Source organism: Coloeus monedula (assembly GCF_965178545.1).
Source record: "Coloeus monedula genome assembly, chromosome: 16".
Lineage (NCBI taxonomy): Eukaryota > Metazoa > Chordata > Aves > Passeriformes > Corvidae > Coloeus > Coloeus monedula.
The window spans coordinates 5,995,751-6,018,484 of NC_138796.1; the positions used below are offsets into that span (position 1 = coordinate 5,995,751).

Sequence of the window (22,734 nt, forward strand, 5' to 3'; positions counted from 1 at the left end):
GGGACCATGTTGTGCATTTTTTCATACAGCATTTGGTGCAGTGCTCTGATGGGTGTCAGTTACTGCATTTGTTTGTGTCAGTTATTGGACATTTTACCAGTAAGAGGATTGTTTATGCCAGTTTTACTGAATTCTAGTTCCAGCTGTGAGCTTCAATTTGCATCTTTTCATACAATTTGAACTGCTTGTTTTGCTATGTAAATCTTCTGTGTATTGGTTTGCTTTCTTGTTTACTGTTTCTCTGCTCCTAGAAGACATTTGTAATCCTGGGATTTGGCTGTGCATCCTGCTGTTCTGGCACTGCATCCCTCAATTCTGGACAGCACAGGACAAGGGAGAGACAGAAAAAGGGAACTTCAGCTTCCCAGACTCATCCCTCTCCTCCCATCCTTCCAGGCCAGGTTGGATGGGGCTTGGGAAAACCCGGTCCAGTGGAAGGTGTCACTGCCCATGGCAGGGGGTTGGAACAAGGTGATCTTTAAGGTCCCTTCCAACCCAAACCATTCTTTGATTCTGTGATCCTTCCAACCCCACAAATCAAGGACGTGTGATCCCTAGACAAGCCTTTCTAATTAGTTCTCATCTTGTAGCACTCATTTCTGTGTGCCTGAGTGATGTTGCAAATTATAGCCCCCTTTTATGTGTTTGTAGCTTTTTATCATCTTTTACAGCCTGTGGTGCTCAGTCGCCGTTCCTGTAATGCCATCTTGTGGTGGCCCTGCCACTCTGAATGTGCCTTTTCCAGCCAAAACTGATGTTGGGCTACCAATGTGCGTAGGCAGGGAGTGCTGCTCCCCTTTGCTGGCTGCAGGAGTGTGGGGCGAATCAAGGAAACCCCTGTCCCCAGCTGTATGGTGTCAGGGTATGGGCTTGTGAAGCTCAGCTGTGGTATTAGACAGGGACCTTCATGGCAGGTCCCTGCTCTGGGTGCTTTAGCTCTGATACTGTAAAAGAACTGTCTGTTAGAAGGATTGATTGAATATGATCTGTGTTACAAGGAGATTGGTGTGTGGTTCATTCACAAGTCATAATAACAAATTATTCCTTTACTTAAATACTCATCCCTGATACACCGTGTGTTGTTTGAAGTTTTAAGTGCTTCTCTAAACACAAAGGAGTTTAATGCTTTGAAACACTGCCCTGTTGTGATTGCAGGAAGTGTATGTGGCAGGGAGTGTCAGGATTTTGTAGGAATTCCAATTTTATCTCTGGTGGGTTTTTTCTCAATCTGTCTGGGCTTTGGATAAGCCACAGGGGCAAAAGAAAGGCCATTGCATCTGTTTCTCCGTGACCAGAGAGCTTTACTGTACCTTCGAGAGTAAGAACTGCATGCCTTGTTAATAAATGAAGTAACAACTGTATTTCTTTCTTTTTTGCCTCTCCAGTGTTCCCAACTCTTGCCCAGCCAGTCCACGTGGTGCTGGATCCTCAGGATATCGTTTTGTTCACAACATTACCTCGGATCTGCAGCTGGCAGCAGAGTATGCAGCAAAGGCAGCATCAGAGCAGCAGGCAGATGCATCTGGCGGGGACAGCCCAAAGGTTCACACAAACATTACTTACCCAGCAGTGCTCCTTGGGAGGATTATTAAATCCTGGGGCTTTATTGCTAGTTCTGGTTAGAGTTCAAAGGGGTTTAAGAACAGCCTGGCCATAAGGGTGCTGTGTACAGTATCCTCCAGATGCTTAAGGTCATTTCTTGAAACTGTCTGTGGCTTAGTGGCAGTCTCTGCTTGCTTAGCTGCCCAAAATGTATTCAAATCACTCACTAAAGTTTTTAAGCAAGAATAACTTTTTGCTTATTTGATAAATCAAGATCCCATAAAGAAGAGGCACATAAAATTCAGTGTCTCATTTTCTTCTTTTCATTAATGGTATTTTGCAAAATACAGTTGGAGAAAGCAGAAGCAGGGGAAGAAGCCAGATCCTTGTCATGAGAAGTCTGTAGTCAGACTTTAAAACAAACATGAAGGCCTGTCAAGTAGGCGTTAAACAAGGAGAGTAGCAAATGGAATTTAGATTAAAAAATAACTTAGTTAGAATGATAAAATGTAATTTTGGTGAGCTGATCTTCAGATCAAAGTTAAAAGTTCCAGATCCAAAACCACCTGATTTGGGATTGGGTGGAGGAGCACACTACTAGATGGCTTTTTTTTCTAGACTTAATTCTCCCTCGAGACAAGAAGGGTTGTTCTTGATGGACTAATGCAAAGAGTTGGAAATATGAGGTCTAGCAAACAAATTAAAGTTCCTAGAATGAAACAAATCCTGCTGGAGTAGGGAGGGGATGGGATCAGGTTTCATGTTGGGCTTGTTGCTGGGAGGAGGGCTGATAACATACTGCTTGAAACCTTTCTAAGAGAGTGTAGTTGGGCAGAACTGAAGGCTTTAATTCATGAACACAGAAAGCAGTGAATGTACCTATACTCTCTATTTCTTGATTCCAGTTGCCTGTCTTGACCCTGTTCCTTGTGCTGGTGTGAGCATGTGTGGGAAATTCAATGGGGAATGGAATCAGGTTGAAGTTGGGGTTTGTGTGTGTTTGTGTGGAGAGGGAAGGGGAGATAGTTTTCATCTGGCTCAGCCCTATAGCTCTGTTTGCACACAAATGCCTGTGCTAAATGGGGTGGTGGCAGCATAAAACAGCAATGCTGCTCTCTTGGCATCAGTGAAAATTACAGCCCAATGTGCTTTTTAAGTTTGGGTTGTGGTACACTGCACTGTAGGAATTCTTTGTTAGTGACTAAATTTTTGTTTGTTTTTTGTTTGGTTTTTTTTTGTTTGTTTGTTTTCTTGCTTAGGATGAATCCAAGCCACCCTATTCTTATGCTCAGCTAATTGTGCAGGCTATATCTTCAGCACAGGACAGGCAATTAACACTAAGTGGCATCTATGCCCACATTACCAAGCATTATCCATATTACAGGACTGCTGACAAAGGCTGGCAGGTGAGTTCTTGGCACTGACAAGCTTTTAAACTACTTTGACAGGGCTTATCTGCTTTGAAATGCATTTATTAAAGATTTGGGGCACTGGGAATAGAGCTGCTTTGACTGTTCCCAGAGTGAATTTGTTTAACACAAGCTGACTAGTTCGTTTGTGGGGGATTAGGGTTTTTTTTGGAATACATTGCAGGGCAATGTAATGTTACTATTGGACTCTCTGGTTCCTCTTTTAATGCTGTAGTCTTGTGTCTTTCATTTTGTACTTTATTTGCCTACATCCTTGCTGTCAGTCACTCCTCTGCCCAGATACTTGCTTAATCCTTTACCTCACCTTTGTTTGGCATGATTTGTCCAAACCAAGGATATCCAACCTAAAACTGAGGCTCCAGTTTTTAGTCATAGCACCTTAAATCATTACAGATGTTTTGTTTTCCCAGTGTATCAAGTGCATTGCCTAAGTCACAGTTTGCAAGTTTTGAATTTGAGTGGGAAACTGGGAGTCCATGCGCTCCTTGTGGTACTCAAGGAAACCTGACCAGCTTCATAGGAGAGTTTGGATGTGGTTAACACATGCTAAATCAAACTTCAATGTTCACTTGAGGGCTGCTTCCAAAGTTTCAGGAACCTCAGCTCCACCTGCTTTCAGACTTTTTCTTGGCATCACACCTCTGCCATGGGTGTTGTCATTTGAATGTAATATGCTAATACAGCTGCAAAGGCTCTCACAGCTGCTGATTTCACTGTATGCAACTGGCAGGAGCAGTACTGCTTGGTGCACTTTGAGTGCAGTTGGAATAAATACATTTCTGCCTCCCTGGCTTTTCCCTGCAGTTCTAATTAACTGTGGAATTCACTTCCTGCCCTAACCTGCTCAGCAGAGTTGTGCTTTGTGAACCAGTTGCTGCATCCTGCTTCAGAGAGCTGCATTTCAGCGGGGAGTGAAGTTGCCTTTTTCTCTCCTCTCCAGTGGCATTGTAAGGCTTCACCAGTGAAGAGATTGTCTAAACCTGCTAGAAAAGCTTTTGTTTTGTTTTGAAAGTGGAAGAGGGATGAGTTTGTGCCCACTGAGGCTTGCTGAGCCCTTCCCCAGCCCAAAAGCCAGCGCTACGGCCTGTAAGAGATGGGCTGTCACAATGGAAAAGATGAACAGTCTTGTCATCATCTAGAGAGCTGCAGAGTGCCACACAGCTCATGGATTCCTCCCAGAGCTGGCTGAGGGCATGTTGGCTGCCTTGCATTGTGATTACTGTGAGATGCAGTGTCCTCTAGGGCATGTTTGGACACCCTGGTAATCGTTTGGCAGGTGAGCAGTTAGCACAGGCTCAGGCAACTTTTTCCACTTGCCGAGAATAAAGCCTGTCTTTCGAGAGAGTTCTGATGTGGTTTACAGTGATTTCCCCCTGCCTCAGCAAAAGCTCTGCTTTCATGGCTTTCCACAGAGAAGTCACTGCTCTGCCTGGCTCCAGATGTATTTAATAGTTAGTACCAAGCAAACCCATCTTTCAGCTTGGTTAGGAGAAACTGACACTTTTCCCCAGGTTTTCTGCTGCTGTTCTGTGACTTTGAAGCTGTGTGAGTTGAGTGACTTGTTTCTACCTTCAACACTGATTCTGGCAGGGTGGATTTATTTTTCCAAGCTGTGTGGTGCAACCCATTTGTCTTTGTTACATACTTCCTCATGGCAAAATAATCACCTCATTCCTCTGCTTCCTGCAGAATTCCATTCGGCACAACCTCTCCTTGAACCGTTACTTTATTAAAGTCCCACGCTCCCAAGAGGAGCCTGGAAAGGGCTCCTTTTGGCGAATTGACCCTGCCTCTGAAGCCAAACTTGTAGAACAAGCATTTAGAAAAAGAAGGCAAAGAGGAGTGTCCTGCTTTCGAACACCTTTTGGGCCTCTCTCCTCCAGGTAACTTCAATTTCCTCTCATCTCAGTGCCAAACTCATTACAAAGAAAATAAACTAAAACTTCTCCTGAAGTACAGTGAGTAAACTTTGCTGCTGTTTATAGTTTGAGAGGTGATATAGTTAGTCCTGAGGCATAATCTTAAAATTGTTCTGACTTCTTAAGTGTTTAACAAAAAAAAAATCCAGAATCAAACTGCAAAAATGCATCAAATAACATATCTGTTTTGGCATCATTTCAAAGAAATTCAGAGCAGTTATCACTGGAGTAAGTGTTTTCAGATGGCAATCTCTGATTTCAGGAAAGCTGTGTTTAGATGTGGATTAGATCATAGTGGGAATAGCTTCTGTGGTATTTAAAACACTCTCTTATAGGGAAGATCAGGATGATGGTTGTTGTCAGCAGTGAAGCAGCGGGAGTTCTGTGTGGCTGCTCCAGTCAGCTCCACTGCCTTGTGCAATGACAGCTTCTCTGAGCCTTGTGACTATGAGAAGATTTGGAATTCAGCACTAGCTGGAGCAGTTTCATGGAACATTCTTCCCACACCTCCTATTTTCTGTCTGTTAAAATGTGGAGGAAACAGGAGGAGAATTTTTCAGCTTTTTATTCTGGTTTGTCATTAAAGAAATGTACAATTCCTCACATGTTTGGGGCCAGAGGTGGGAACCAAGTGGTTGGGGAGGGAGGCAACAGGGAAAAGGGGAAGCAACTGCTCTGTAAGCATATGCAGGGCCAGACACTTGCCTCTACTTGCATCTTTCTTCTTCTCCCTGTCACTCTCAAACTCTGACAAAGGTTCTTTGAGAATGATCTGAAGCTGTAAAACTGATCTGAGCATGCAACATTTGAGGTTTCTCTGTCAGCAATGGGTCTAACAATGAAATGTTAACCCTACTCCGAAGGGTCCAGTTCCCTCCCGCAAGGAATAACCCAACAGTGTTTAGTGCTGGAGTGTTTGTGGGGTCACTGTGTACCTTTCAGCTCTTCCTAGCAGGAAGGATATTGTGGAGGAAAGGCTGTCCTTCCTAGAGAATCCTGTACTGGACATGATTCCGGGTCTCTGCTGCTGTCTTGTGGTCAAAATGCATCTGCACTTGCCAACGCTATGTTTTGGTGTTTCAGGAGTGCTCCTGCCTCCCCTACTCACCCTGGCCTGCTGTCCCCTCACTCTAGTGGCCTACAGACTCCAGAGTGCCTGTCACGGGAGGGTTCACCCATTCCACACGATCACGACTTTGGGTCAAAGTTGGCCTCAGTTCCAGAGTATCGGTATTCCCAGAGTGCACCTGGTGAGTAGCTCTTGTTCCAGAGGGTGGCTGTTCACTTGCCCCATGTGCCATGCCAGGGACACCACAGGAAGGCTTCTGCAGTGTGTTATTGGAGGATCCAGGACTCTCTTCCCACTTTGTTTTTAGAGACTGATGGTGCAAGTACAACTTTAAACCATTTTTCTTACTACTCTTTGGAGGAGGGGCAGAATGTGTAGAGACACCTGATCTAACCTTGAACTAGGTGGCTGTAAAGATCTGACAGCAGAGTAGCCATGGCAGCACACAGCTCACTTGCACTCATTTACCAGCCTCTGGATAAGATCGACTTGGCTACACCAAGCTCTGGGGCTGTGGCCAGGGCCTGGTAAATATCTGCTTGTCAGCTGTGCTGACCTGAGGTGTAGGGTGAAGTTGGAAGGCAAAGCTCATAAAGGAAAGCTTGGTTTGGGGGGATTTTCTTAATGTTTATTATGGCTTTTATTCATAGAAATGTGCTCAGATGACAAGTAGTGTTTGTGTATATTAGGGAGGAGAAGTTTGAAGGTGGTATTTTTGAAGCCTTGGTTTGTTTTTTTATTTTGTTTCTACCTTCTGCCTTGCCAGTGCTGAAGCCTTGAGTAGACTGGAAGTGCATAGATGAAATCAGTGGTGGTCTTTTTGCCTCTCCTGTTAACATGTGCTTCTCTCTTCTGTTCAGGATCTCCAGTGAGTGCCCAACCAGTGATTATGGCTGTCCCTCCCCGACCATCCACCCTGGTGGCCAAACCAGTGGCCTACATGCCAGCATCAATAGTGACTTCTCAGCAGCCTTCGTGCCATGCAATCCACGTGGTTCAACAAGCTCCCACTGTCACCATGGTCCGAGTGGTGACTTCCTCTGCAAACTCTGCAAACGGATACATCCTCACAAACCAGGGCACAGCAGGAGGAGCTCATGAAGCTGCAGGAGCAGTGTTGGACTTAGCTGGTGACCACCGAGGTAGCTTTTCACCTCCCTTGCTACTCTGCTAATAAGTCTTGAGCAGGCTTGGAGGGGAGAGTGGTTGAACATTTTCACTCACTGGGCACTGAGCCCTTAAAAAAATGTTTCTCCAGGTAAAACTTAAACCAAATGAGAGCTCTTCCAATTTTTTGCTTCCACCAGAGAGCAGGACAACTGTGCTCCCTTGTCTCCTGGGGAACAAAACTAAGAGACTTTGGAGCCTGAAAAAACATGCAGTGCTTAAAATTTTCTTATTATATAGAGTCATCTATGGAGGTTGGAAGGTACCTTGAAGATCATCTCATTCCAATCCCCCTACCATGAGCAGGGACACCTTCCACTACCCCAGGTTGCTCCAAGCCCCATCCAACCTGGCCTTGGACACTTCCAGGGATGGGGCAGCCACAGCTTCTCTGGCCAGCCTGTGCCAGGGCCTCCCCACCCCCAGAGGAAAGAATTTCTTCATAATGTCTTACCTGTACCTACTCTTTCAGTTTGAAGCCATTCCCCCTTTTCCTGTCACTTCATGCTTCTGTAATTGTCCCCAATACCAGTATTATGCCTGTATATTGGCTATGAAAGTGTCTGCATTTTCCAGCCAAAAGAGAGAGCCTGGGAAAGGCTGCAACTCTGCTTCAGGATGGCCTTGTAAATAAATGATTGAACCCTTCCTTTCTGCAGGCCTGGATTCCTAGAGGAAAGCATGTGCTTCTGGAAGTGCAGGCAGTGCCCCATTAAAAGAATCTTCAAAAACCAGTTAGAACAAAGGCCTTTTTTTGTCCCTAAGCTGGAAATTCCAGCCTTGGGGGATTTAGTGAGTTAAATATTCTCTTGCTGTGATCTAGACAACACCTTGTCTGCTCCCCATTTCAGAAGGTCTTAGTGCTACAAGGTCAGTGTATGTTGTACCAGCAGCAAGGCTGGTTTCTCTGACTGCTTTTAAGTTGGGCAGTGGGACAGTGGTCCCTCTCTAAGGGAAGGAAAAAATGACAAAGAGCTTCCCCTCCTGCAGCAGCAGGATCACTGGCATTTTTAGTTCAGCACTGATTATCTTGCTTGAGTTTCACTTGCATTCCCTAGAAATTCCTGTCTCAATCCCATACACGTTCCTGAAGCGCTAACAGTTGCAGCTGCCTGTCACCTGCTCCCTTCTTTCATTCACTAGTTCTTGCTGCTGCATGTTCCTTCCCTACTTGTCCTACTCATATCCTTTTCTAGCCTCTACTTTCCCTGGTTGCTGCATTTTCCTTCCTGAACTCCCTGTTTTCCTTGCCTTCTCTCTACCTATCCCCATCGGCTTGCCTGCAGGTTTCAGCTCAGTGCTTATGTCCCATCTAACTCCACTCTTGTGTGCAAATGTTAAAATGGGAGAGGCCACCTTTTCCTACAGGACTAATGAGATTGTGCATCCTGCCCTCTCTCTGAGACGCACAGAGCCCCTGGAAGAGTGGTGTTCCTCTTCTTTCCTGCGTGCCTGGCAGGATGCTGTCCTGTATCTGTTTCATACCTGTGAATTGACCCCTTACTTATCCTGGGAAGTGAGAAAAGTGGTTCAGTGCTCTCAAGCAGTTACCTCTGTCCAGGAGCTCAGCTCTCCTTTTTTATTTTTTATTTTTCTTCCGTCCTGTTTTTTTCCTATACTTCCACAGCAAAAACTGGCAGTTGTGGGAAGACCTCCTTGTAAATCAACCTCCATGCAGACCTGACAGCAAGCTGCTGCAGACTTTTGGCTCCAGGCATTGTTTAAGATCTTAATGCCTTCTCCTGCTGTGTGGTATTGAAAGTCAGGCCAATTTGTTTGAAATTGCAAAGTAAGCTGTGAGATTTGCAGTGCCTGCTGTCCATATCACAGCTGTGATGTGCCAATAAGGGAGATGATGCCTTTTTAGGGCAAAGGGTCATATTGATGGTTTTGATTTTTTAAAATTTTTCTTGTGGCTTATGCTCTAAGAAAAATGTTCTTGATAGAGTAAGTGTGCAACAGAGGATATTTTAGTGTTTCCAAATACTCATTCTGTGGTGCTGAGGTATTGTAAGCCTGGAGTATGTATCCCTGCTCAAGTGTTAATGAGAATAAAACCTGCCTCTAAGCCAGGGCACTGACTGATTGTTGTCTCTTCTGCTCTCCACAGGCATGGACGAGAAGCCAACGATCGCGTTTGCCACAATCCCCACAGCCAGCCGTGTTATCCAGACAGTGGCCAGTCAGATGGCCCAGGCTGTCCCTGGGCAGACTGTCACCATCCTGCAGCAGGCAGCTCCGGTGGCCCTGGGGCAGCACCAGCTGCCGGTGAGGGCGGTCACCCAGAACGGCAAACACGCCGTGCCCACCAACAGCATCGCCGGCAGCACCTACGGTGGGTCTGCTCCCCAGCTCCTGGGCTGGCAGTGCTGCCCGAGCTTAGCAGGCAGGGTGGAAAGCTGCAAGTGTTTTCTCTTCTTGCTTACTGTGTACCAAGTTATTCCTTGTGTCCATCTCAAAGATATTGCAATTCTTCCACTTCTGGGGCTGTAAATGTCAGTGGGAAGTACCCTTCCATCCACCTCTGCTCCCTTTCTTGGGGGAAAAGTCCTGCTCTCTGGCAGAAAAGCACAGTGTCCTTCCTTTGCCCTTGGCTGTGCAGTTATTGCTACTGAGACTCTCTACCTCTTGAGGTTACTTGTTGAAAGTGTCAGATTCTTGTGGAGAGCCTGTTTTCATTTATTTTCTCTTGACCAACAGCCTTTGCTTGCAGCATGCCAAATAATAAAATTTCCATGGTGCTCTTTAGATCTTGTGAAACATGACTCCATAGAGTAATAAGAAAATAACGTACATTCCCATCTTAAAGTCTTAGAGCCTGAGAAAAACAAGATCTATTTCACCAGGTGAATGAATGTAGGATTTTTTGTATACACAGTATGTGTTCTTGTCATTTGTCAAGCATGGTGTTTTGAAATTCCATGCAAGCCATGTCTTGGCAGCCTCCTTTTCTTGCTTGCTCAGCACCTCAGATTTTATTCAGTTGAGGATGGGAATATCCAGGTTTCTTAAGGCTTTTTTCACTGAGGTGCCAAGCATTTCTGCTGCCTCAGGCTGTGCTTTTTGGGAGTTTGAAATGAAGGGCACTGCTGAGCTTTGGATGCCTTTCATGAAGGTAGGAATGTTTCTACAGAATTTTCTGCCACATCTCTTCATAGTTACCACCTGGCTTGCACTTGAATTGCAAGGATCTCATTGGAACTATCAAAAAATGGTAGTGTTAAGGTTTTTATGCAATTATTGTAAGATATTAATAGATCGGATAGGTCAAGCTTCTACTAACCAGCTGTAGTGTGTGGATACAAAAATGCTGCTAGCAAGGATTTTCTTGCTATTTTCTAAGTCCGTGAGAGACTTTTCTCTCTCACAGAAGAGGTAGCAGGGAATGTAAACAACCAAACACCTGCAGCCTTGAAAAATCTTGTTTATGGTGCAGTAGAAAAATATTTTGACAATGGATGTTTTAGGATTTTAGCCAATCACCCCCAAGGGGTGGCTGATCCTTTGTCCAATTAGACTATGAAGAAAAAAGTCTATAAAAGAGTTTGTAAAATAATTAAGTAAATCAATCTTGCTGCACAATTCCTGCCTGCTGGATCTTCTCTCCTCCTCCCTACGGCTGAGGGACACGGTGATAGGGCCTAGGCCTGTGGTAATATTAGTGTTTGTCTAATATAGAATCAGACAGTTTCTTATTTAACATTTTTATGTTAAAATATTTTTATCTCACCAAACTTTTTTTAACTGTCATCAAACTGGGAAGTATTCCAGTTGCATCTGAGGTTTTTTTGTAAGTGGCAGTAAATTTTCTGGTTCACAAAACAAAGCCTGAATCTCTTGACTCTCATCTGTACTAAGTTAACTTCTCTTCAACTGTGTGATTTAGGTTCTCTTAAGTCACTAAGCTGTAATTGCTGACTGCCCTCATCCTTACCCTAATTTTTTTTCCCTTCATCCTCTTGATACTCTACAGCTTCCTTCTCATGCCTTGGTAGAAGTTACTGGGCTTTGAGGGCCTTTGTTCTGTTTGCTTTGTTTATTTATCCTAGGGCTCCTTTTTTCATGCATTTAGCAGTGAACACAGCACTGATGTTCAGTCATTCCATCCTTTGCAAATGAGTCTGGAGGGCAGAGGATGTGCTGTCTCCTGAGTCCCCTTTGGCTTCCTCTCTGATTGATGCAGAGTCCAAGAACTGCATGTGTTTTGTTTTCCAAGCAGTGGTGTGTGCCAAAGTCAGTGTGTAAGCACATTCTCTGTCTGGAACTAGGAATTGTCGACATTTTTACGGAGGGTTGCTACTTAGATCGTCTTTTTTCTCACCACTTTTATTAATGGGAGGGTGAGACCTTGTGTCAGTACTGCAATACAAGATTGGAAGCCAGAAATTCCTATGTTCTGATCCCAGTTCTGATGGGAACACATGTGGTTGTCTAGGGTAAGCTCTTTCCTGCCCCTTTTACAAGTGGGATGTCAGTACCCTCAATATTTGGATTCTGTTTTCCAGCAGCCTGGTTTGTTCTTCCTGGGTGAGCAGGGCTCAAGAGAGCGTCTAAACCTCCAAATAAAAGGCCCAGCACACGGGTGTTGCAGTTCTTGAGAAATTCTCTGGCCACCTACAATCAGAAGTACCTCTCAAAGAGATGTGCTGTAATTATAAGCAGAGCTTGATCCTCCCTTGCTTGGGGTGAATACTTAGCTAGCAATGCCCTGTTTGACAGTGGATAGGAAGAAGGAAGTTCTCCTGTCAGAGGGGTTGGTGCTGGTTTGGTAAACTTGAAAAGCAGAGGTTGTGGAGGGAGAGGGAAGGACAAGACAAGCCAGGCTTTCAGAATGCACTGGAAAGCACCACCCGACCGTGTGCCAGCTGTCGTGTTTGATGGTGGGGTTTTGTTTTCTTTCTTTTCTTGGAATAGCTTGTTCTGCTTCATCCCACTAATTCTGCTTCTCTTATCCTCCTTGCCAGCTCTTACAAATCCACTGCAGCTCCTTGCAGCCCAGGCCAGCTCATCCACTCCTGTTGTAGTCAGCCGGGTCTGCGAGCCAGGGACCGAAGAGACTGCAGCAGCCTCCTCCAGTGAACCTGAAGTGAAAAGACCTCGGATAGAAGAGCCCAGTGGAGCAGTGCCAGCCCAGACTGGAGTCATCACATCCACAGTGCCACAAGGACAGGCAACCAGTGAATGAAGAACCGGTGGGAGGAGATGGAGTGATGGTGGGGTGGGCATGGGATGGCAGGAGCCCTAAAGCAGCTTTCACAGGAAACCAACCACAACTGTAACAGCTCAAAACACAGCTGATAAAGAGCTCTTTTTAAAGGCAGATTTTTCAATGGGAGGACAACAGCTGTTAGAATCACAAGGTGCCAAAAAGAATGGAAAATCCCTCCCAAGAACTCATATCTGGAACTCTGTTCTGTCTCTACTTACGGGATTTTTTTTCCTTTTTCTTTTTTTTTTTTTTTTTTTTTTAAGGTTCAAAAAAATACAGACAACTGATTGTATGACTGCTGGGATATTTTTAACTATCTTTTCCCCTTTTGGCTCCAAGGGGATGGGAATTGCAGTTCAGAATCTAAAGGAATGTAATACAAACACAGTCTGCTCCCTGGAAAGAAAACTCCTCACGTTCTATGCCTTAATACCACGCTTCTGAGAGCTTTGAACCATAGCACCATTTTAAAAAGGTCACCTAAGGCAACCAAATGCTGAAAGATGGGTGCAGTATCTCTCAACAACATTAAAGAAACATGGTACCAAGCTTAAAAAAAAAGGCAAATTATTCTGGTTTTTAAAAAAGAAAATTCTGAAAATAAATGCTTATTTCTATGGGGATTCAGGAGGAAGAGTTACAGGACTCAGCCACCTGGATTTCCAGATGCAATTTCTCTCCATTCCCTCTGAGGGAATAGGATGACAGAGGAACTGTATTAACTTGGTTCCTGTAAAGATGTTAAAAACAAAGGGGTTTGTATCTTCAATGATCTCTTATAATTATCCATCACTTGCTCTGGACAATAGCCAAAGTATCTTGATGCGTGAGAATCACATGGGGAAGGGTGTCTCCAGGAGGTTCTGTGTGCATTTGATTGATCACAGCTTGTGTGGAGCACCAGCTTTTGTTCAAATTAGCACTGTAGGCGAAGGCATGGGCACTGTCTTTATGAACTTGAGAAAATACTGGTTGATGGTCTGCACTAAAGCATTCACCTTCACCTCCTGGTGGTGGTGTGATCCTCAGCTTGATGGACCGTGGTCAGGAGATCAGAGCTGACCCTATTCCATGGCTAACAGCAAAATTCTGTGTTACTCTTCGGAGAGGGAAGTTTAGGGCTTGGATGAGAGGCAGCAGAGGTCATATTGTGGTTCATGCAAATTCTGTCAGGGTGTAGTAGACCAAGGCAAAAGACTTCTCTTTTATTTTCCATGTGGCAAAAGTCACTGGAGGTCTTAAACAGTTTTACCAGAAGGAATTTGGAGGTTTCCTTTCATTGCTTGGCTCCCTCTCCCATGTCTCCTGCCTTGAGGACCATTTGAGTTGGCCAGTAGGAGGAGGCCTTTACTCAAACTGTATTCCAGGCTCCTCACATAGTACAAGGATGTCTTTCGAGGAAGGCAGGTTTGACTCACTTTTCAGCCACGTGGAACAGTGGGTGCTTGTGACACCTTATGACTGGCAAAGAAATCCACCCCTGCCTGTAGCCTCCAGCAAACCCCTTTGGCTTTACACCCTTTGCAATCCCCTTGGCTAACATGTCTTCTGGCAGCACAGCAGAGATCTTTTAATTTAGCAAATGTTACGGCTTTGGTTATGGCAAGAGAGACTTAAGAGAGGTGGACTGTGCCTCTGGTGGTTTGTCCCCCATCTGTACTGATTTGCTGTCCTGTACAGTCTGACAAGGCAGAGGCAAAACCCACTGCAGAAACATTGCAAAAGCCTTCGCCAGTGTGCAGTAAATGATACTGTCAGCATATCCATAGGGATTAGGGGTCAGGCACAGCCCTTTGGTGCCTGCTGGAATCTGAGGAGGAAATCTGCAAGGTAACAGCTGGCATCACTTGTTCCCTTCTAGGTTTCCTTTGTCTTTGCCAAATCCTATTCAATAGCCAAGTCCCACCACTTGAATAAAACCCAGACATGTTTAATTCTCAAGTCCATTGTTTTGTGAGAAATATTTCTGAAAGAAGGAAAGAATTTCTTGGTCTCGTGATTTGCGGTTACTTTCTGCGGAGAGAGGCACATAAAATATTCATGACAGATCATTTATCTCAGCTGGGCTTTCAGAATTCAGGTGTGTGCCCTTAGTGACAAGTTATTAGATGGGATTTTAGTACTTCAGAATGGTTTTGTGAAGGAGGATTGTTAAGAGACCACAAAGTAATTGAAGCAGGCTGGCCTCCAGCTGTCCCTTCTCCTGCTTGGAAGGTGAGGTGTGGCACAGCGGAAAAGCACACGGATTAGCTCTTGTTTTCTGTAGCCTTTTCAAAGCCAGGAGTCAATAAAATGAACTTCAAGGCAGAAGGCACAAGTGAGAGTGCAGCACAGTCTGTCTGTGATGAATCATTACTTTCGGGTGACTGCTGGTTTAGATACAGGCACGCCTCTGAAACAGCCCCGAGGCTCGGGAGCGCTCCGGAAGCGCAGGAGTCCTTGGGCTTCCAGAGTGTTGGGTGAGTCAGAGCAAGATGAAAAACCAACAGAAAACTGTTCAGGATGTGGAGCTGCCAAAATTCTGTGGATTTTTTCTTTGCTGATGCTTTTATCTTGGAGAGTCTAAATAATTAGGCCCTAAAGTTCTGTAAACTAATCCAGCACCATAGAAAGACATCAGCTGAGTGACAATGTTTTCATCCACCATAAAGCTGCTGCTTTATAGATACCTCTTGAAAGTCCATCCTCAGGTTGCATGTGTGGATCTGCCTTCTGAATATGTAAAACAGAACAACACTTCCTCTCTCTTTCCATGGCTCACAATGCCTGCTGGTTCAAATGGGAGTACAGGATAAGCAAGTATCTTTGTTCTGTTCACCTTTTCTGCTTGAGGTGTCTGGAACTTGTCATTTCATCCTGTCAGGGGTTTTTTGTTTTATCAGTCTGCTGCATCCCCTTGCTACTGTAGGAAGCAGTCCTGCCACTTGCAGATTTTTTGGTATGTTTGCCTAACCATTGCTTGGTAAAATAATTGTTCTTGCTAAATTGTGTCGAGAGCTGTGGAAAAGTGTAGTCCTCATCCAGAACATGTGAGATGGAGACATTTTGTTTCAGGCCTCCAGATGAATTCTTTCAGCACTGCTCAGTCTGGAAGACAGCACCTTTCTTTTTACATACCAGTCCTGATTTGCCAGGCTGCAGAGGAGAGAAAATTAATGCGGTGGTAGAATTGAGTCTTGAGCTAGAAAGAAAATGTTTGTCTTAATGGTTATATGCCATACTTGGATTATTTTAAATTGATAATCTGACTTGCTTTTGGTGTCTAAAAAGTTGCATCTCATCTTTGATTACATTAAAGAAGGTTTGAGGGGAAGAGGAGGAGGAGGCTTCACCAGATTTTCTGCTGTCTGTGTAACAAAGGTCAAGGCATATTGAATATTTAAACTGTGATAACTTAGACCTGGGAAAACTGTAAAGCCAAGTTCTTAATGTGTGAATTCACTTTCCACCATTCCCTATTGATTTTTTTTTCACTTTAGGCAATGACATTGACTAATTTTACTTTGATCACAGTTAGTTTATAGCAACTTTCTTTGCCCTGGTTTGCAAGAGTTGAATGTAGTTGTTCTTTGTTTTATTCCACTGGAATTCCATGTTGTTTGTCTTGACCTTGACTCTTGTGATATAGAAAGCTTTTTAGAGGAAGATCAATTTAATCTGATTTAGTGATAACACGGCACAGTGCTGAGCACAAAATTGAAGTTCATGATTAGCTCATATATTCTTTTCAACTCCTTTTCCTTCCCATATTCCTCCCTTCCTCATACCATTAATGCTGTCCCCTGTAGCATATCCAGTCATTTTTATCCACTGACAGGAGCAGCACCTTGCATTAAGCTCTGCCTGAGGACTCAAGGATGAAAATACCTGTGGAATACATGGAGCTCCAGAGCAGGCTGAGAAAGGTCAATTTGGTCACCCTGTATTAATTTTCATGCTGTGTTCTAGACATGTTGCTGTTGGGCAGAGCTTATTCAGGAGAGTGTTTTCAGAGACATGTTAAAGCTTTGTAAGAGGAAAGAAATAATAGCTGAAGCCTTTACAGTGCTTCTGCAATCAATGTCATGGTTTGGCGTCAGATTTTGGGGGGAGCAAACTTGATTTTGCATGTTTGGCCTTGTGTACTGACTTAGAGTTGTCATTCAGAGTTAATTTCTACTTTTTTTTTTTCCTTTTTCAGTAAGGAAATGCCCACAATGAAATAAAAACCTAGAGTACAGAAGGCTAGGGACCTGTATCAAGGCAAGTGAGAGCATCTGACCTGAACTTCATTGCAGTGTGGTGTGGAACACTTTTCCCTGCCTGCTGGGGCTGTTCAGTTGATGTTGGAGCTTTTCATCTGGTTTATCAGGGGGTGTTCCCAGTGAGATATTTGGTATCACTGGTGTGTGCTAGTGTGTAAATGAATGTCAAAATGTAGGGTGAAAGGAGAAGTGTTTCCCTGCTATACCTGGGTTTGGGGATCTTGGATGACAAGGATTTAACCTGGCAATAGTTCTGTACCTTTCCTTCGAGAATCCACTCTCACCACACAAGGTGAAAACTTCTCAGCAACATGAGAAGAATTTCCCATGCAGCTGCATATGTTCCTTGCCTCTGTGAAGAGCCCAGCTCTGCCTCCTCTGCATGTTGCAGATAGGTACTTGAAGATTCCAGGAAGATTTTCCCCTTCTCTTAAGGTTCAATCAGCCTGGTTGTTTTGGTCTCTTCTTGTCCATCAGGTGGAATTGCTGCAGAAGGTCTTGTACTGGGAAGCCCAAAGGCAGAGACATGATCTGGGGAGTGCTGGATGGATTGGAAGAGGAATCCTTTTCCTTAGCCTGGTAGCTACACTTTGCCAGTACAGCCCAGTATCTGTTTGGTCTCTTGCTGCAAGACAAGTGTGAAGTGTAAGGAACAAATCACAGAGTGAACTGGATTGCATTTGTGCAGATGCAACTGTGTTGTTCCTCTCTTCCAAGGAACAGTCCTAGCTTGGGTCTTTTTGAGCAGGAAGCAGCGCTGAAGGATCCTGATCACTTTTAAAATATCTGTACTTTAGCTTATCAAATGGTAGGTTCAATCCAATGTGGAACTTGCCTTGAGTTTCTACCTGATATAAAATCTTTGAGGTTTTTTTAAGTCCTGCTGCTAATAAGTTGGACTAGGGCATTAAGAATGAACCTCTAAAGGAACAGGACTTGCTTCATAATTTTGCCCTTGCTGCACACTGAGTTTTTGAGTTTCCAAATGCCATCCTGCAGCAAATCATCTGTCTTCTGTTGCCAGCCAGTCTCTTGGGCAGCTCCTGTTTCTGCTCCTCATCAGTTTTCCGCCTCTATTTGTAGTTATTTCTGTCAACTCCAGAGTCCTTTAATCCAACTCCTAATTTAATTCCATTGCTTGAAGGTCTGCATCTGGTGAGGATTCCTGTGTTAGGTTGCAGTTACATGACTGAACAATCTGTTGTATAACTTTTTGTGTCCTTCTGGGTGAAAAATTATGCCCAAGCTGCTACTATTATAGCATACACTACTGCTGGAAAGTGTAGCTTCCAATGGAGCCAGCTGTGCTGCAGAAAACTGTTACACTACAAGGTCATCTGGATTGCTGGAGCTGATGGGATTGGGAGGCGATGCCTTCTTGCATGTTGATCTGCACCTGATCAAAATGTGGTTGGGGCATCTCTCTCTGGGCTGCCTGGCAGCTGTCAGGCTGTGATTTGTTAGATCAGCGTCTCTCTCTGCTGGGTGGGCTGTTTGCAGGACAGTGCACGTGTTTGTGCACACAGGTGTGGATGTATTCACAAACCATAATCAGTAGTGGGAATTTCCTAGCTGTGAGGGTGGGATTTCTCTGTTAGGGTGTCTTTCATGGGGCAGTAATACAGCAGGGAGCGTTTTACTTTGGCCTGAGCAAGACATTTTGAAAAATACTTGGTTTTCTTGGAGCACTATATTTAAATTCCAAATTTTGCATCAGTTTTTGACGTTTGTATTAATATGTTCAGAAAATTCTTTTGATACCTTTTCAATTTACCAACACTGAACTAAAACCTTTCAGAATGTATGGTTGGTCCTCTCCTTATGTGTCACTTTAAGTTTCAGAGCATGAGGGTAGTTGTGGCAAATCTACCCCTTTGCTCTCAAGACAAAAAAAAAACATTGACAATTCATGGGTGGCAGCTAAGGAAGAAACCCTTTAAATATTTTTTTTCAGAGAATATTAAATTAGATCTGTGTAAACATAAAATTTATATTTATTAATGTGTGAGTGTGTGGGCGTGTGTGTCAATATAGATATATAAATGGTCCATGACTATTTCTTTCTCTTAAATGGTACTTACACAGACTTTTATGTAGTGTATTGGTAAATTCCTGCACCAGGCACTGACTCTGAAAGAACGATGAACCTATTTTTGTAACGAATGTGAGCAGCCAGGGGAAGCAGCTTTACTTCAGTGATTGCTTTCATTCCTCTCGCAGAGCAGAAGAGGCAACTTGGTACTTGCATCTTCCTTGTGTAGGAATCCCTGCTTCTGGTTTTGTCCTGCTTTCAGCAACCCAAATCCACACTGCTTTTCTGGCAAGAAAATCCCCTAAATGGCACTAATGAAAGCTGGAATCCTTTCTTGTCTGCAGTTCTCTCTAGATGCAGTAGCAGGGAGTTCTTTACAGATTCTGCTCTGTAAGTAATGGGACCTTATTTCTAACAGAGGAGATTTATGGGGGGTCCACGAGGATGCTTGTAAGGCTGAGGAATTCGTCCCTGTCAGGTGGCTAAGCTAACACTGGGGCACTATGAAATAGTTCCTTTTCCTCTGTGGTGAGATCATTTTCCTTTTATCATGCTTCTGTCTCTTTGGGGCGTGAGGTGTGTCTATATCACCTCAAAAACAAGGACAGAAGAGTTTTTCTAATGTTTCCATTCACAGGGAGTAAATTTTACTGAACTGGCCAAATTTCAGGTGTGGTTTAATTCCACAAGGATCACTAAATTCACAGAAGGGTATATTTTGAACCACTTGGGTCTTCTGAGAATAAAAGCAAGTGATACTTGACTTCCTAATCCTAATTGCTCTTCCAGAAGCAAAAATTCTCTATGAGGATCTGAGTGAAAGCTTCACCTCAGCAATCAGTGGCTGGTGATGGGGCTTCAGTACTTCAGGGAGGACAGGGCTGGTGATAGGAAGAGTGACCAGAATAGGAGCAGTGAAAGGAAGCAGCTTTCATCCTCATCCAGCAGAACACAGCCCTTGTGAAACCCAGACTTCCCCTAATATTTGGTTGTTGCCTCATGTCTGCTGCCAGGTTGTGCTGTGATCTGGACCTCTCTGTCCTGCTTCTACCCCACCTCAGTTTCACTTAAAACAGTCTGAGACAGAGCCTTCCTTAAAGCTAAGGGCAATGGTGAGGAGAAATGTCTGGTAGCTGAAGAAAAATGAGATTTCAATGGAGCAGAAAAAGTGAGAATTCCTTCTGTTTCACTGTCTTGCTGCTAAAAGTCTGGTGCAGAACATCCTGATGTTCTGCTGATTTATATGCTGCTCTTGGGAGGTGGGCAGGCTGCTAAGTTGGCTCTGTAGCAATTGAATTACTGTAAACCTAAACTTGCTTAATCTCTCCTTTTTTTCTCCCTCAAATGGGCTTGAAGTAGAGGGAACCAGAGTATTGTTTGTAAGATCTTTTTGCTTTAATAGAAAACAGAATGTTAAAAAAAAAAAAACCAAACTCATTCAAATACAGTGATACAGAAAATGGCTTTAAAATGCAAAAATCCTACAAGACCATATGTTGTGTTGGGTTCTGGACATGCTGTTTGTACTGAGGAGACTGGCCTTGTCCAGCCTGCCAGCCAACCCCCGCATAGCCAAAAAGAGCATTTTAAGAGTCTGTAGCTATCCAAAGGACTGTTATCCAAAAGACTGTTAAAAGCTGTTGAGGGATAAATCAAAAGCTGTGTGTGAGCAACGGATGGTAAAGCTGGAAATTCAGATCCAACTCTGAATAATTGCTCTAAAAAGTAAAAACATTCAGAAAAATCCAACTCTCCCCCTGTTCTGCAGATGCTCATTCCCACCAAATCCCCGGGGAAGGCTGAGAGGAGAACCTGAAATACCTCAATGGCTTCACAGAAGGGTTTGCTACAGAGATCTGGGCCAGCCTTACCCCTTTCACCTCGGTTTGGCACTTACTTTATAAAATAAGAAGGTGATGGAAAGGGGAAACTAAAGCCATGCTTGCATTTCAGTTCCTGGTGTTGCCTGTGCAAGACACCTCCAGCCAGATGTTTTGGGGTTTGTGGGGTTTTTTTTTTTTACAGCTGATATCAAAAGTTGTTGTTTGTTTGTTGTTTTTTTTTTTTTGTGACTTGTTTTCGTTATCAGTGCTTTCTGAAAAGCAGGTGTGTATCCCAAGGGGGAAGCTCCATGTGGGGCAGTGGATGTGAAGTTCATGTTCTTCCTCTGGCCATGTTGCAGCACTGCTCCTGTGAGATGCTCAACTGCACAGGCAGCCGTGGCTCCCACCAGGGTGGGATCCTGCATCCGAGGAGCAGGACCTGCAGTTCCACATCAAATGGGATACAGTGGTTTTGTTTGTTTGTTTTTTTAATATAGAGCCATACATTTTTTAAGTAATTTGAGATCTGAATGTGATTTCTAATGTATCGAGAACGTTAATATTTTAAAGCTATAACAAAGGTTTAAATTTCTACTTTTTTTTTTTTTTTTCATTTATTTTAACTGTTCTGTTACCTTAATTTGATGTATGTGGTTGGGGAATGTTGCTTCTCCTCTTAGCATTTGTTTCTATAACCAGAAATAAAATTATATATGAAAGAGAAAATGCTCTGAAATTGCTTTGCTGCTTTGGGTGACAGACTTGGATCCTTCCAGTGTAGCATCATAGGGGGGTTGAGTTTCCTGTAGCAGTGAGGGGATGGTGTGTTTAATATTTTTTCCTTTTCTTTTATGTAGGAAGGAAGTCTGTATCTGCACACCTTGCAGTGTTTAGAGTTCAGACACCCCACTTTTGATCCCGTCAGTTATTTGGGCAGCTGTTGGCTCGCAGCAGAGTGAACATATGGACATGTGTGTTTGAGATCCGTGATGCTTCCCCTGGGGCTTATAAACTGCTCCTCCAGCTCCAGCTTTTGTTTTGTCATGAAGTGAAACATTGTTATTTTGAACGTTAAAATATTCCACTGCATTCCCCTGTAATTTATAATAATTGTTTTCATTTAAGTGTATGAGGTCAGGAAACAGTACTTTATCTGTCTTGTAGCTAGACTTTTCCCTTCTTTGTCCTCCTCATGCAGCTACAATTTAAGTTCTGGGTTTATTTTGACTGAACATTCTGAGCTCCACAATTAAATAGGAATATCTTTTAAGTCCTCAACTGACATAAAGTAGCTGTAATTCATAGAATTTTAGAACCACAGAATGGTTTGGGTTGGAAAGAACCTTAAAAATCATCTCATTCCAATCCTTGCCATGGGCAGGGACACCTTCCACTAGCCCAGGTTGCTCCAAGCCCCATCCTGCCTGGCCTTGGATGCTTCCAGGGATGGGGCAGCCACAGCTTCCCTGGGCACCCTGTGCCAGGGCCTCCCCACCCTCACAGGGAAGAATTTCTTCCCAATATCCTATTTAACTCTGCCTTCTGGCAGTAGGAAGCCCTCCCCCCTTGTCTTGTCACTCCATGCCCTTGTAAAAAGTTTCTCTCCATCTTTCTTGTAGTCTCCCTTCAGTTACTACAGGGAGGATTTTTTTTTTAGTTGACTAACTAATTAAAAAATTAACAACACCGTACAAAGTGAACAAATATATTCATCCAGAGCCCTTTGAGGGGGTGTCTTTTAAAATTTTCCTATCTTTGGCTCCCCACGTGCTGCTGCTCTGCTGGCTGATTGCCCAGGCATGGTGTTAATGAACTTTAATGCCAGGAGAGCACAGGGCAGGGAATTACCAAAGGGCAAAGTGCCAAGTTTCGTCCCGTCATCTCCTCCTTGCGGAGCAATGCTCAGCATGGTGGTGAGGGTTTCAGCCGTGTTAGCAGTCGGGAGAGAGAGTCCTGGTGGATTTTTAACTTCTGGGAGCGCTGAAGACCTGAGCAGCTGGTTTGAACATCTCTTACCAGTTTTGGAAAGCTCCGTTTTATGAACAGGTTGCAGGAAAGGCTGATACATCATCTTTTACCATCACACCCGTAGAAGCCCCAGCTCTTAGCTCTCTGCCTTGTAATGATGTTTTCCATACATCTGAGTGCCTAGAGCTGCTCCCCTTCGTTCCATGCGGGATGGCTTCAGAGCCAAGCTTCTCCTCAGGCTTCTGAGGTGGGGAATAATAACAGCAACACCTCAGAACGATCCGCGAGCAGCCGCTAGTGATGATTTTGGGCACACCTTGTCTCTGCGGGC

The 22,734-nt window shown here is 44.1% G+C and overlaps 1 protein-coding gene across 1 annotated transcript in view; it reads left to right on the top strand.

Annotated features, from left to right (window-relative positions):
- The window catches only part of FOXK1 (forkhead box K1), a gene marked incomplete at its 5' end in the record, with an annotated part of 56,290 nt that extends 35,362 nt beyond the window's left edge, over window positions 1–20,928 (top strand). Inside the window, 7 exons of the mRNA XM_082292008.1 lie at window positions 1,386–1,542; window positions 2,802–2,948; window positions 4,662–4,855; window positions 5,975–6,141; window positions 6,821–7,102; window positions 9,238–9,462; window positions 12,092–20,928. Of these exons, the coding sequence (XP_082148134.1) occupies window positions 1,386–1,542; window positions 2,802–2,948; window positions 4,662–4,855; window positions 5,975–6,141; window positions 6,821–7,102; window positions 9,238–9,462; window positions 12,092–12,312 (1,393 nt within the window). The 3' untranslated portion in view covers window positions 12,313–20,928. The remainder of the gene's footprint in view (window positions 1–1,385; window positions 1,543–2,801; window positions 2,949–4,661; window positions 4,856–5,974; window positions 6,142–6,820; window positions 7,103–9,237; window positions 9,463–12,091) is intronic.
- Window positions 20,929–22,734: the final 1,806 nt, after the last annotated feature.